Source organism: Protomyctophum bolini (assembly GCF_963924005.1).
Source record: "Protomyctophum bolini genome assembly, chromosome: 14".
Taxonomy (NCBI): Eukaryota; Metazoa; Chordata; class Actinopteri; order Myctophiformes; family Myctophidae; genus Protomyctophum; species Protomyctophum bolini.
Genome location: NC_137875.1, coordinates 4,150,626 through 4,167,072, shown reverse-complemented (window position 1 = coordinate 4,167,072; position 16,447 = coordinate 4,150,626). Strand labels below are relative to the sequence as shown.

Below are 16,447 nucleotides of genomic sequence, written 5' to 3'. Positions count from 1 at the left end.
CGCGCGCGGAGCCTGCCGACTGTTCATTGTATTTGTTAATAGAGAAGTATGTGACGCCATCTTGTGGCCATCATGCAGAATTACAAAAATAGAATTCATTCGACCGCTTTGCTTTCTGGGATAGCCTATGTAGTATGTATTGCCCGTGACACTTAATATTTGAATGGTTAGGGCAAAAAAAATCATAATAAAAACAATATATATTTTGACAAAGGTAAATATAAACAATCAACAAAGTGTCACTGGGTAGTGACGACAGAGGATATGACAGCAGCTGCTGCTGAGCTCAAGACAAAAAGCCTACTGCAGTTTCGCCATGTCCGCTTATTATAAGCGGCTTTGGGCTTGTTTTTTCTATAAAGTTGCGTATAAATATATTTTCCCCCTCACTGTATAATATGTTTCCTTTCCCTTTTTACCTCCTCTATACTGATTTCCTGTTTTGACTATATAGTTGTACATATTCGTACGTCTATGTTTTGATGAATTGAAAATGGTCCCCCCCCCCCCTATTGTAAACAAGTGTGATGCTTTTGTCGTCCACTCACAGTTAACAGTTTTTGTATTGAGTTGTACTTGAAATGTACTGTAATTCTGCAAACTGTTATAAATAAATAAAATTATCCTGGGCCTTAATTGTTTTCATAGACCTGGTTTGCTTGTTTCTCTCGCAAAATCTGGCAACACTGGTCTACAGGGGCAAACATAGCTACGCGATTCCACCACCATTGTTCACAACATCTGCTAGAAGTAGCTAGCTAGGCTAGGCTAGCTGAAGCTATACCTCCTCTTGACTTTTACGGCGTACTAGTAGAAGTAGTGCCCGGGATAGTGGCACACATGAAGCTATAGAGACCGAGAGCCGAGGGGGTTTTCCGGGTAGTTTATTGTTGCCTTAATTTGGCTTGTGGTCTTTTTTTTTTCCTTCTTTGTATTCTATTCTATCAACAGTGGATGACCAGCCCCCCAAGCAGACAGACAGACAGACAGACAGGCACACCCTAATCTGGTCTGGGGGGGGGGGGGGCTGTCTAAAACTATGTCTGTAAAGCAACATATGAAGTAATTGTAGGCTGATGTGTGCAGCGCGTTATATGCTTCACTTCTTGAACCCATAGCTCTGAATTAGAGCGTAACTAAAAAACACTCGTGTTCGTGGGACTGGGGAGGTGTTACTGGATATGACTGCCTCATCATCATCATCATCATGCTACAGATACAGAAGATAACGGTCCAGTGGAACACCAATGTGATGCAGGCAGCCTCGTCGTAACTAAAGAACCAAGCTGCCATAGTTTATTCATCCACCTTCCCAGTCTGTCTGTCAGTCAACATTGTGGTTGTGTGGCTGGCCTGGCATCATCATCATCATCATGAATGCTCCGACATATACCTTTGTCTCTCGCGACGACAGCAGCACCGTTTATGCAAAAGTTGCCAAAATACTCCTGTCAACTGGACACTGGAAGAGGCTGAAAAGAGACAATCCAAGATTCAACTTGATGCTGGGCGAACGGAACAGATTGCCATTTGGACGTCTGGGTAAATATGATTTTCCTTTTGTTGTGTTGCCGTAAATGACATTTTCTGATTTTATTTTATTTTATTTATATAGCCTATATACTAACCGTGACTATAGCAGCACCGATGTTGATGGGCATCACAACAGTGATGCACATCGCAGATGTTTTATATTCTGTCCAGTACGTCCCACCCAAGTTGGATCATAAACTGTGACTAGGCAGAAATGGACTGAGGAGGGCGACCCGGCCCTTTAAACACATAAATGTTACAACCCTACGGCTGCCATAGTGACCACAGTTGCAGTATACTGTCCGTACTCTGTACTGTCCACTCCTTTGAATCATGCATCTTTATGTAAACTTTGTTCTCTTGCAGGTCATGAACCAGGACTGGTGCAACTGGTGAATTACTACAGAGGAGCAGACAAGCTTTGCAGAAAGGCATCGTTGGTCAAGTACGTCACTACTGTATATGCTCAAAATGTTGCCAGAATGCCCAGAACTCTTTAGGTTTATAATAACCACATGAACCCCCCCACCCTAAATTGTGCTGCGTTGTGAGATTCCTTGAAAGTAGACTCAATTCAATTCAATTCAATTCAATTTTATTATAGTGTCAAATCACAACAAGTTGTCTCAAGACACTTTACAACCAACAAAGATCCACCCAGAGCAAAGCAATATTGCGACAATGGTAACGAAAAACTCCCCTTTAGGAAGGAACGTCAGGCAGAACCCGACTCTAGGGTGGGCGGCCATCTGCCTCGACCGTGTCGGGGGGGGGGGGGGGGGGGGGTACGACCATGGTATCCAGCTAGACCCGGAGACAAGTCTGGCCATAGGCTTTGTCGTAGAGAAAGGTTTTCAACCTAGTCTTGAATGTGCAGAGCGTGTCAGCCCCACGGACCGAAGCCGGGAGAAGGTTCCACAGCTGCGGTGCCTGGGACCTAAACGCCCTGCCTCCTATTGTAACTTTTGATATTTTTGGAACAGTAAGCATGTTTGCATATTGCAAACGCACTGCTGTTCTATTTGGTTTGTAGGGATCAATGAGATCCTTGAGATATTGTGGTGCCTGACCATTGAGAATTTGTAAGTGAGAAGAAGAACTTTGAACTCTATTCTGTATTTGACCGGGAGCCAGTGTAGGGAGGCCAGTGAAGGAGTGATATGGTCTCTTCTTCTGGTACCTGTCAACACACGCGCCGCAGCATTTTGAACTAACTGTAGGCTTTTCAGAGACTTGCCTGGGCAGCCTGATAATAGCGAGTTGCAGTAGTCCAGCCTTGAGGTAACGAAGGCGTGGACAAGTTTTTCTGCGTCATTTTTGGACAGGATGTGCCTGACCTTTGCAATATTTCGCAGGTGAAAGAAAGCATTCTTTGAGATTTGTTTGATATGAGATTTGAAAGACAAGTCTTGATCAAAGGTAACTCCCAGATTCCTCACAGTGGCCTTGGAGGCCAAGGTAATGCCATCTAGAGAAAAGTTCCCATCGACCAACTTGTCTCTCAGGGACTACATGCAGTAATTGGTGCATTTATATAGCGCCTTTATCCAAGGCGCTTTTCAGAGATTGTGCATTACATTCACCCATTCAGTGCATTCACACACTGACGGCAGCGGAAACCACGCAAGGCACAAACCAGCACATCAGGAGCAATTAGGGGTTCAGTGTCTTGCTCAAGGACACTTCGACATTAACTCTGGGGGAGCCCTAGCTCTGGCCCATAGCCAATGCTTCTATGATTCTGCCCTGCATTAAGGCTATGCTACTTTCGCTTTTAACTCTCACATGGAACTCAGACCAGCCTCTCCTCTTTAACGTAAACAAAAAGAAAGTTTTAGCTACTCACCAAAACAAAGGCAGGTTGTGTCATTAGAAAGTCTACTTTCCTTAGTGGAAGCATTCTGAGCCTGCCACCACACATATAAACAGTACTTACGGTGAAAAAAAATCCCTTTCTGGCCAAAAAGTACCGTTTATACGTGTGGTGGGGGGGGCTCAGAGTGCGTCCACTAAGGAAAGTAGGCTTTCTAATGACACAACCCGCCTTTGTTTTTGTGAGTAGCAAAAACGTTCTTTTTAAATATGCAAAAGAGGAGGAGAGGCTGGTCTGAGTTCCAAGCATTGGCTATGGACCAGAGCTAGGGGAGCCCGGGTTCAACTTCAAACTGGCGACCTTGCGGTTACCATCCGGCCACTCTACCCCTGAGCCACTGCCGCCTTAAGTGGTTACTTCATGCTATTGTTGTTGTGTGCTTTTTGTGTTTGTAAATTATTCAACGTTGGTCGAGTATAATGTCCATCCTTGACGTCACACAGGCTCATTAAGACCAGCCCAGAGATGTCGGACTCGTGCAGCTGGTTCCCAGAGTCCTACATCATCTATCCCACAAACCTCAACACTCCAGTGGCTCCGGCTGCCAATGGCTTAAGCCACCTAAAGAGCAACCCCAAGACGGACGAACGGGAGGTTTTCCTAGCGTCGTACCACTCCAAAAAGGAAAGCGAGGAGGGGACCGTGTGGATAGCAAAGTCGTCCGCTGGAGCTAAAGGTTAGAATCATCACCTGCCTATTGACTACATACAGTTGGAGATGTTCGTGTTTCAGAGTTAAACTATGGGACAAAGGGAGTCTACCAACCAGTGTTGTTTTTGTCAGCACATTTTTATTTTAGTTTTAGTCATAGTCTCTTGAATAGTTTTCATTTAGTTTTAGTCACATTTTAGTCACCTGGAATGTCTTAGTGTTAGTCTAGCTTCAGTCGACTAAATATCATAAGATTTTAGTTGACTAAATATCATAAGATTTTAGTTGACTAAATCTACAGGTGATTTAGTCGACTAAAATGCATTTTGGCGGGCCTTGATGGCGTCGTAATGACTGTTTTTACATTTGCTGAAAATAGCCGATCTACAAGCTCACAACGCGTCGTGCTGCGGCTATTTTCAGCATGCAACCAAGTGTAAAATGACTTATACTGGAACTCTTGTCCACTGACTAGTCCCTTCCTAACATTTAGTCTAGTTTTTATTTGTTGACGAAATTGTCAGTATATTTAGTCTTAGTTTTAGTCATCATAGCTTAGTTTTCATTTAGTTTCCATGTAGTTTTCGTCAGTGAAAAAAGGTAGTCGACGAACATTTTTCGTCATAGTTTTAGTCGACGAAAACAACAACCTACCTAGCAACGCGCCTCAGAAGAGGACACTGGAGCAGCACAGACATTTTAAAAGGAACCCTGGCTAATATGACACGCATGCCTTAAAACATGATACTTGCCCTCTAGAACTAAAATTAAAAACACTATTTTATTTCTTTCATAAATAGAGAGAATCTTTCACCCAATAGCAACTGCTCCTGTCGCAAGTTGATTATGTCATAATGTCTGTGTGGTCCAGCCCTATGGAATATATGGTATGCACATGCTAATAAAAAGTATTTAAAATATTGCTTTGATATTATCCTTAGCATATGCTAAGCATATTAGATATTATTAGCATGTGCACTCCATACATTCCATAGGGTTAGACCACATGGACATATGACATCATCAACTTGCGACAGGAGCAGCTCTTATTGAGTGAAAGATTCTCTATTTATGAAAGAAATACAATATGTAAGGTGTTTTTATTTATTTTTAATTTTAGTTGTAGAGGGCAAGTATAATGTTTTAAGGCATATTTGTCTTATTTGCCAGGGATCCTAAGTAACGTTTCGACCTATGCGGTCTTCATCAGAGCATGTTAAACTATGGCACATTTCCCCTCATATTTCAGAATAGAAAAACCCAAGAGTTCAAAGTCAGAACTGGTTTTTGGGTCTTACAGCAAAAACAAAGCTATTGACAGCTATTTATTGACTTAACTGTAACAAGTTAAAATGTATATACCGGTAGGTAGTTAGTTTAGTAGGGGTGCAGGTCTTTTTTCCGACAGCATATTGATCCGAAACCTCAATCCTAACCTAACCCTAACCGCAAGCACGGGAGCAGCGCATGTCGGACCATCGCTTTTTCGCATCGCAGCGAATGTCCCCCCGCTGCGGATCGGACCGTTGCCCCGTCGGCTAGAATGCTGTCGGGGAAAAAAGGCCGCCTCCCGTTTAGTAGCAACATGCCAACATCACCTTCAACAGTGTTATTGAGTTGATATACCTGCAGTGTTATCACTATATGCATTATTGTGTGGGGGGCCTCCACACAACCATGACCAGTCCCCACAGAATGATTGTTTTAGTAGGTGGTCGCGAATAGGTCAAAAAAAGGCAAATAACCGCAAAAGAGTCAAGACGGCAAAAGACATGCAAAAAAATGCAAAGAAAGTAGTAAAATAATTCAATGACAAAAATGACGCCCACTCGTGTGCACGGGCCCGACGCATGCGGGAAATCTCCCCCCACACTATCAGCTTCTGGCTTAGGGGAAACACTGACATGATAAGATACAGTACATACTATTGTGCTTGGACGCGCTACGTCCAACCAGGGAAACTCCCCCCTGTCAGGTGTAAAGGAGCAACTTGGACACTCGGGCATGAAGGAAGCATGAGTTCAAGTCTGTTGCTCTCCCCTTGTCCCCCATATATGGGGACTAGGTTGGCGGAGGGTGTGTAGAGCCCAGGATCACATTAGATGATTGACACAGGGGTGAAAAATGGCTTACAAAATCGTGGGATAAAAAATATTAAAAGAAAAATACTATTGTGCTCTTTATAAAACTTTGAAGGACCAAAACATAATTATTTATTGTGAGGGGTCTGTGGGTTCCTCATTGGGCTGCACTAATTCACTACATAGGTTTTTAGTTGTACTTGAACTTGATGATTTTGTGGTTGCATTCTAAACGTTTTTTTTTATTAAATGATGGTCTTTGCTCTCATTGTTCCAGGTGCTGGAATTCTGATATCCCACGATGCAAATGAGCTGCTGGAGTACATCGATAATCAAGGACAGGTTCATGTTATTCAGAAGTATCTAGAAAAACCTCTTCTTCTGGAGCCTGGCCATCGGAAGTTTGATATTAGGTGAGTCTTAACCCATGGGCGGGAACCCCTTTTGGTGTTTTAAGCATTATGTTATACTTTTGAAAAATAGCAGGTCTACAAGCTCATAGCGTGGCACCGCGCTACGAGCTTGTAGACCTGCCAATTTTCTTTTAATCGTGAAATTTTGGAATATATATTCTTTCAGAGCGAACATTTTTAACTGATGTTCCAGGGGTCCCTGGAACATCATATTTTCAGATGGCGGTCGGCGGCCAAATACAGATAAGTTTTGGGGTCCTTGACGTGAAATATTGAGCACCACTGAGATAGAAACATACAGTAGGTATTTCAGAAAACTGTCAAACGATGTCAGGACTAAATGGGTTAATGCAAATCATCACAGTGTACTTGTTGGGCTCATTTGGTAATGAACTAATGGACTGGTGCTTTGCTTATTATAACCCCAAGCATAAAATTCGTTAATTATTGCAAAACTATATTAATCATAATTTCTGTACCATAGGGTTTCTGCACAGTCATATACATTGTGTTATTTAGATTTTAACCCTGAGACTGTTCAAATGGAACTCATTCAGACTTAAATCAACAACATGTTGTTCTTTAGGAGCTGGGTGCTGGTGGACCGTCAGTATAACATGTTTTTCTTGGGTGCAGGCTTTAGTTCCGACATAATATTGATCCGAAACCTCAATCCTAACCTAACCCATAACCGCAAGCACGGGAGCAGCGCATGTCGGACCATCGCTTTTTCGCATCGCATCGCATGTCCCCCCGCTTCGGATCTTCGGTGTGTCGGAAAAGCGTGCGCACCCCGTTTTTCTTTAGGAGCTGGGTGATCATCGGTATAACATGTTGTTCTTTAGGTGCTGGTGGATCATCAGTATAACATGTTGTTCTTTAGGAGCTGTTGGATCATCAGTATAACATGTTGTTCTTTAGGAGCTGGGTGATCATCAGTATAACATGTTGTTCTTTAGGAGCTGGGTGATCATCAGTATAACATGTTGTTCTTTAGGAGCTGGGTGATCATCGGTATAACATGTTGTTCTTTAGGAGCTGGGTGATCATCAGTATAACATGTTGTTCTTTAGGAGCTGGGTGATCATCAGTATAACATGTTGTTCTTTAGGAGCTGGGTGATCATCAGTATAACATGTTGTTCTTTAGGAGCTGGGTGATCATCAGTATAACATGTTGTTCTTTAGGAGCTGGGTGATCATCAGTATAACATGTTGTTCTTTAGGAGCTGGGTGATCATCAGTATAACATGTTGTTCTTTAGGAGCTGGGTGATCATCAGTATAACATGTTGTTCTTTAGGAGCTGGGTGATCATCAGTATAACATGTTGTTCTTTAGGAGCTGGGTGATCATCAGTATAACATGTTGTTCTTTAGGAGCTGGGTGATCATCAGTATAACATGTTGTTCTTTAGGAGCTGGGTGATCATCAGTATAACATGTTGTTCTTTAGGAGCTGGGTGATCATCAGTATAACATGTTGTTCTTTAGGAGCTGGGTGATCATCAGTATAACATGTTGTTCTTTAGGAGCTGGGTGATCATCGGTATAACATGTTGTTCTTTAGGAGCTGGGTGATCATCAGTATAACATGTTGTTCTTTAGGAGCTGGGTGATCATCAGTATAACATGTTGTTCTTTAGGAGCTGGGTGATCATCAGTATAACATGTTGTTCTTTAGGAGCTGGGTGATCATCAGTATAACATGTTGTTCTTTAGGAGCTGGGTGATCATCAGTATAACATGTTGTTCTTTAGGAGCTGGTGGATCATCAGTATAACATGTTGTTCTTTAGGAGCTGGTGGATCATCAGTATAACATGTTGTTCTTTAGGAGCTGGGTGATCATCAGTATAACATGTTGTTCTTTAGGAGCTGGTGGATCATCAGTATAACATGTTGTTCTTTAGGAGCTGGGTGATCATCAGTATAACATGTTGTTCTTTAGGAGCTGGGTGATCATCAGTATAACATGTTGTTCTTTAGGAGCTGGGTGATCATCAGTATAACATGTTGTTCTTTAGGAGCTGGGTGATCATCAGTATAACATGTTGTTCTTTAGGAGCTGGTGGATCATCAGTATAACATGTTGTTCTTTAGGAGCTGGGTGATCATCAGTATAACATGTTGTTCTTTAGGAGCTGGGTGATCATCAGTATAACATGTTGTTCTTTAGGAGCTGGGTGATCATCAGTATAACATGTTGTTCTTTAGGAGCTGGGTGATCATCAGTATAACATGTTGTTCTTTAGGAGCTGGTGGATCATCAGTATAACATGTTGTTCTTTAGGAGCTGGGTGATCATCAGTATAACATGTTGTTCTTTAGGAGCTGGGTGATCATCAGTATAACATGTTGTTCTTTAGGAGCTGGGTGATCATCAGTATAACATGTTGTTCTTTAGGAGCTGGGTGATCATCAGTATAACATGTTGTTCTTTAGGAGCTGGGTGATCATCAGTATAACATGTTGTTCTTTAGGAGCTGGGTGATCATCGGTATAACATGTTGTTCTTTAGGAGCTGGGTGATCATCGGTATAACATGTTGTTCTTTAGGAGCTGGGTGATCATCAGTATAACATGTTGTTCTTTAGGAGCTGGGTGATCATCAGTATAACATGTTGTTCTTTAGGAGCTGGTGGATCATCAGTATAACATGTTGTTCTTTAGGAGCTGGGTGATCATCAGTATAACATGTTGTTCTTTAGGAGCTGGGTGATCATCGGTATAACATGTTGTTCTTTAGGAGCTGGGTGCTGGTGGACCATCAGTATAACATCTACCTGTATCGGGAGGGAGTTCTGCGCACGGCATCGGAACCCTACAACAGCTCTGACTTGCGGGACATGACGAGCCACCTGACCAACCACTGCATCCAGGAGGAGCACTCGCAGAACTTCGGACGCTACGAGGAGGGCAACGAGATGTTCTTCAATGAGTTCAGGCAGTACCTTCTGACCACCCACAACGTTACGTTGGAGACCTCCATCTTGCCTCAAATCAAGCAAATCATTAAGTAGGTCCTTGTCTTTTTCCCCTTTGACATCAAATGGGGCGTGTCAGCGCAAACCCACAATGCAATACTTTGTTTTCAAGAGTGTAGCAGTAGCATTACAAAGTTATTTCCCCCCCTCTATTTCCCATTCCAAGTGTGTTTGTCTTGTATGTAACACCAGCAGCGCCGCTATTAAAATGTACCCGAATGATTCCGGTACATTGTTTTAAAACTATTTTCAGCAATGGGATAATCTTTGCGTGGGTAGACCCTGTTTCGCGGGGGTCATTTTGAAAGTAGCTCTAAAGTAAAAGAAAATTGCAGGCACCCCTGGTCTACAGGGGGTTCTCAACCCGTGGGTCGCGACCCTGCGGGGGTTGCCAAATTATTTGAGTGGGGGTCCCAAATTATTTAAAAGAAAAAGAGAGAAAATAAATATATATTATTTTGTAAATAAATGGAAATGAAGAGTTTACATAGTACGTGGTGCATGCAAAAACTGATTATATCTGGTTTCAGTATTCATTTATGATATATTTTCTCTATTATTAAGGTCATTTTTGCAGTCAGTTTGTATTGGTAGTGGGGAGGGGGGGGGGGAGGCAGGGGGGCATGAGACATGGCCAAAAACGTTGCGAACCCCTGGTCTACACAATACATTAAAGTCACAGACGGTAACATCAAGGACTCACACATAGAAATCTAAAGTTTTCTTTGTCACTCATACAGGTACTTATTTATTTATTTGACAGGGACAAAGCTCATTAATCAACATGTCAGTTTTCACATCAATGTAAATGGGCCAGAGTTAGCCGAAGCTAAATTTTATCTGTAGTCCCTGGGCAGGCTCTTAAAAAATGAATGATAAAAAAGGACAAAGTGTAATGTGCCTGCACACAACACCATGCGTTGATGCCATGTGTGCAAGCACCAAAATGTTGGTGCTTATAGGTTGGTACAAATTGGCGCAGTAGGACAGTGCAGCACCAAACAATATCATATGATCATTGTTCGCCCTTCATGATGGCAACTGTACGTTTGTCTGAACACGACTAAGGAAGTTTACACTCAGGTGTAAATAAAGTGAGTGTGTATTTTTGGTACTCCCAATCTCACGTGCCGGTCATCAAACGTGGCGTACTGCCTTCATTTGTGCATATCGCGACTGTAGCTCATTTTTGCCTGACAGTCCCGACATAAATACATATTTTATTTGAGTTTTGGGACAATTAATTGATTCGGCATGAAGACTAAAGCATTCTAAATACATGTATGGCAAGCTTTGATCCCTGTAAGTAAGTCACTCGGAGTTGACGTGAGAATGGGCGTAGTGTGCTGTGCGCCCAAAGGCACTGTAAAAAAAATAAAAATAAATCATCTGATGAATCCCACACCTAACGTAGGATTGGCCGGACATCCCGGGAAAACCCAAAATATGAGCGTAAATTGCTTAGTGAATCGGGCCCAGCACATTCTGAACAATTGCAATGCTGTGTCTGTCTTCTCTCCCAGGAGCTGTCTGAGCTGCACCGAGCCAGCGATCAGCACTAAGCACCTGTCCTACCAGAGCTTTCAGCTCTTTGGCTTTGACTTCATGGTGGACGCCAACTTCAAGGTGTGGCTGATCGAGATCAACGGAGCTCCTGCCTGTGCACAGTCAGTAATGGATCCATTTCTCCATCCATTGATTTATTCCTTATCTTTCAGTGAGTCACTACATGTGACTTATTGGCTGTTTCTGAATTTCGAGGCCATTCTCGTCTACCACTACTTCTACATTTGGAGTGAAATTGTATTTATCGATTTATTTCTTTTTTCGATTAAAACACAATCAGTGGCGGGAGTGCTTCAAAATAGGAGCTCATGGGGTGCCGGAGTTGTCTGAGCGCTTTTACTCTGAAAGCCATGACCCGGAAACAATTTCCTAAAAAAGTTGACTTTACAAAGTATGAGCTTACATTGCGATCATTTTAATTTATACGATATATGATCCAAAAAGCGTTCATATTTTGCGGGAGAGACGGATGAGGAGCAGAAATGAAGCGCCAGCATATCGATCCATTCATCACCACGGAAGTCAACATGCAAGTCAACAGCAAAGTGAATAATTGCCCAGAGCGTTAGCATACGGCAAGCGAAAGGCATGAATATTCTTATCTCGCCCCGTATCATTGAGGATGCGCTAGGAGGACGTCCTCACACGTTCTTGGCACATCTCGGTTCGAATCCTTAAGACGTACAGGTCTGTCCTATGTAAAAAATGTGTTAACCCATTTAGGGCCCACTAAAAAACAAAGGCAGTTTTATGAAAGACACCCTAAAACCTTAGGGTGTCCAAACCAAATTTCTATGTCAGTTAACACAGCTTGAAAATAAATGTATTATTATTAAATTGATTGGATCAATTGAACTGTTCCACCGATTAGTATTATGACACAAACTAAACTACCTTCACATTCTTTATTCTCCCCAATTATCCTACCTAAAAAAAAAACTTTGGACAGTATTACTATTATGAGAGCCTCCGTCTCTCGAGGTATTGATCCCGTGGTTGGACCTGGCTGATGCGCTGCTGATAGACTTGTACTGTTCGCTCCAATGATAAACACAGGCAGCTCTTCGTGCTTTTAAATATGTATTGCTTGCTTCACCTGTTCAAAAACCATTGCCCTTCCGGGTCAATCCTCCCTACAGATGCCAGTGAACCTGACGCCAAGGATAACAGCGCCACCCCATGGTCACAAATTCACTTGACAATTGTACTCATTTGGCCCTTACAAGTATAGATGATGTTCTTGTTATAATAATAATAATAAAAGTTCTATTCTTGGCATTCTGATTTTAATAATTAACTAGGATATTCTTCACTGTGAATCTCATTCAAATAGATTTGGGTATCTTTCTTTTCTTTTGGTCCTTGCTGTACGTTGTCTTTTTGACTCTCTCTCTCGTCCCTACCTCCTCCAGGAAGCTGTATTCAGAACTGTGCCAAGGTATTGTGGACGTGGCCATCTCCAGTGTGTTCACCCTGACCAGTGGCAGTGACCCATCGTCCTCCTCGTCCTCCTCCTCCTCCTATTCCTCCTCGCCCTCCTTTTCCACAATGATCACCAACTCCTGCTCTTCTCCCAAGCTCAGAGGACCCCTTCACGTGGGCCCGTTTACCCGACTGTAAGCCCACAAACTGCCCCAACCGAATCCCTTGTTTTTGTTGTCGCCGTTCCTAAACTAGCACTCGGGCCGAGCGTCTACGCATCCTTTGCTTGCCGAGCTTGAAGGGGAATAATGACTCTGTGCTGCTCTTAAGTGACGTTGTAATTATTGTCAAGGACCCTCGGTGGTGTGAGTCACGGAACAGAAATGCAGATTATGAATGAGGAGGCCAGTGATGACGCTTCAACCGGTAGATGGGCGGTGGTTTTTTATAGGAGTTCCAGAATGACGATAGATGCCCTTCAAATCTAGTGCTGCCCGTTACCAAAGCTCCCCCAGGTGGATGGTTGATTATCCCCCCTGGGCAGACCTTAGCGCACAGCCGCGGACAGAAGAAGCTGACGCCCGACGTCATTCCGGCTTTTGTATGGAAAAGAAGCTCCACCATCCACCAGCTGTCTACAAAAGCCGGAATGACGGAGGGCGTCAGCTTCATCTGTCCGCGGCTGTGCGCTGAGGTGTGCCCCCGGACTGTGTATGTCTGAAGATGGAGGGATGCCCTTAGTGCCTTACATCTCAACCCATGCTCCCTTAAAAAAAAAAAGATGCAAACTGTCAGTGTAGCTTGCTGCGTTACCATGAGTGTGTTTTCTATTCCGTTACTGTATTTGTATTGCTAGTTTGGGGAGGTCTGTGTGCCTGTGTGTCGTTTTGGCATAGGCAGATCAATCATAGTGATACACAAAGGCAAACGTAAAAAAAACCCCACTAAAGCGCGATATACTTCGTCATGCGACGAATAGCGAAAGTAGCTGACCACCAAGGTCACAACGCGCCGAAAGCTTGAAGATCTGCAATTTTTTTTTTGCTGTTTTTAAAATGTACAAAATATTTTTTTTCATTTTATTATTTACCCAAAATGGGGATGCCAGGGTTAACGTGGTTTATGCATTTTCAATTGCAGTTCTCATTATCTTGGTCAGTGTTCTCTTACAAGATACTCATTACGACTGGGTCACCATTGTGTGCAGTGCATCTTACAGTACATGGGGCCTTTGGCTTCAACGCTGTACGCTACTGTACGGGATATTATACCATCTTAACCCATTCTGACCTGAGATCAGATTCATACGAGGTTTCCACTGGACACACACTGGTCTGATGAACCCATTCTGACCTGAGATCAGATTCTAAAAATGTCAGTCGTTCTTCGAATTTTTCAAAAATAGCAGACCTACAAGCTCGTATCGCGCCACTCGGTGGCGCGCTATGAGCTTGTAGATCTGCTATTTTTCAATAGCTAAAGCATGACATGATGCTAACACCAAAACGGGTGCCCGGTCAGAATGGGTTAACAAGCTCGTAGCGCGCCACTCGGCGGCTGAGCTTGTAGATCTGCTATTTTTCAATAGCTAAATTATAACATAATGTTTAAAACACCAAAAGGGGTTCCCGCCCCCCCAAAATGCTAAGACGTTTTAGGAAAGGGGAAAGGATGAAATTGAAAAACTCCCGATATTATAAATATCTCTGAGGTAGAATTTCAAATGTCAAGGTATCTCCTCAAGCAAAACATTCCTCTTAAAAGGTCTGTGTTGTGGCTCAACACATACACCATTAGCCTACATTATTCTGTTTTTAAATGAAACAAAATGCAATATCTTAAGATATGGCAGTCAGACATGCAGATAAATTGACCTTTTCATTTTGACTTTTGAAGACGGAGCATGTTTGTGGGAACGCATGTAGTGCAGTATTAACTTATGTCTTATGCATCATATTACCTTTTGCCCCGAACTGTAGGAAACCAGATACTTAAAAAAAAGAAAAAAAAGACATATAAATGTTTATTGTTCTTGTTCAATGTGGCTTGTATAGTTTTATTTTCTTGCTATAAGTTATTGAAAGACCCCATTCAGTAAAACACAAACAAAAAAGATAGAAGAAAATACTGCAGTTAACGATATTACTCTAATTCTAAGGAGTTGATCCAGGATAAAGAAAATCAATTATGCTTTGTCAAAATTAGCACATCAATATAAGCATTGTTTGTTTTTTATTTCTAGCATGTGGTGTAATAATGAATCGGATTGACCCCTGTTCGCTACTTAATGTAGATTGCGTTGCAGCACTATGAACTCGCCCAGTGTTGGCAAATTTATAAAACAAAATATTTGAAAGCTTGCAATTTAGAGCTTCTCAAGTATGTTATCAAGTCAATGGAACTCCATCATATTCCATCACTGCCGTCATTTTTATTTATTGCCAGTAGTCTTAAGTTAGTCATTTTTAAAAACCGTACTGCCTATTGGGCAACATACCTGTTATGCCTTTTTCTTTAGAATTGCACGCTGTGATTCTGATTTTGTTTATTTCATGAGGTCTTGGTAAGATGTTTTGATGATGATTATGTTTCTACATGGTCTAGACGAGAGTTGTGGCCACTCAAACTACTGTGTCAAATCCCACTTGAATTATTATAAGAAGTTAACCATCGCGTATTTGTAAAAGGGTTATTATTCCTACAGTAGAGATCTAGACTTTCCCTTACATTGATGCTGCCTGCATGCTGGGTTAGTAAGCATTGGTATTATTTGTCACTGTGGAATTCAGCATGGACCTGTTGTCTTTAGGCTCTTGGCTAGTTCTTATAGGATGTAAGTCCTAGTAGCTAGGCCTATGTAGTGTTCTTTGGCCCATGTCTGGCTTTCATTTTGTGACCTTGTTTTCTTTTTTCTTTAAACAACAACATTTTCTCAATTCAAATGAGGTAATTTGTTTCAATTTCTTCGAGTCAATTAAGTTAAGGGACACTTGGAACATGTCGTTGTTTTTAATAGTCCTGTTTGTGTTTACAATAATCTGAGGAATGAAGGAGGACAAGCCAGAATGACGTCGGGCATAGACCTGTTTTTAATGTGTGCATGGTCAAGAAGTGAGCCTAGTTTGACAGGAATAGACTGTAATAGCATGGAGCACTTATGTCCCTGAAATGATCCAATGTTTGGTTGGATGAAAACATTCGGAGAAGGCACATACAATGCGTTTGCAGAAAAGTTTGATTCTGCTAGTCAATTGATGCAACAAAAGAAATTGTATGGATTTTTCTTTCCATTGAAGGGAAGGGTGCCTTAGAGGGAATTGCCTAAAGATGTTAAAACACGCAATGGACCTCCTACATTTAAACGCACCTTCATTTGTTTCATTGATTGTAATTGAGTAAATCTGCCCGTTTTCATCAGACTGTTAAATATAAATTCTTCAACATTGTTTTCTGTTATTCAGAATCAATCATGGCAAATTGTATTACACGTTTATTTAAAATTGAATTCCTTACCAGAGATGTAATTCCTGCAGTTTTTCTTCATAAGTTAAATTAATTTGCTCTTTTTAAAGAAATTTGTCAAGATGATCTTTCAAGCAAGTATCTCTATTCTCTGGTCTATGAAATGTGTTTCTGTTAAACTGTTTTATCAAATTCCTGTATGAAAAGTCTGTCGATATGCTGTGTAGAATAAAAAAAGGTAATCTAACATTGATTTCTCTCCGTATATATACATTTTATGTTTGGACAAAATGTATAGGAGTAATATATGAAACATATCTGTTCTTTCGAACCAGAAACGGTACAAAGACATGATATCACTGATGTCATTGAGATGTACCCATGCATGCTGTGAAATCAAATTTTCAATCAATCAAAGCAAATTCAATCAATGTTTTTGTTTTGTTATTCAATCTGTTTATTG

General features: G+C 41.8%; 1 protein-coding gene across 1 annotated transcript; it reads left to right on the top strand.

Moving 5' to 3' along the window:
* The first annotated feature begins 749 nt into the window (after window positions 1–749).
* On the top strand, window positions 750–16,216 carry ttl (tubulin tyrosine ligase). The gene is made up of 7 exons (XM_080782378.1): window positions 750–1,542; window positions 1,900–1,978; window positions 3,850–4,082; window positions 6,416–6,551; window positions 9,297–9,566; window positions 11,058–11,201; window positions 12,513–16,216. The coding sequence occupies exons 1-7, from the start codon at window positions 1,374–1,376 to the stop codon at window positions 12,718–12,720; spliced, it is 1,239 nt and encodes a 412-aa protein (XP_080638504.1). The 5' UTR covers window positions 750–1,373; the 3' UTR covers window positions 12,721–16,216.
* Window positions 16,217–16,447: the final 231 nt, after the last annotated feature.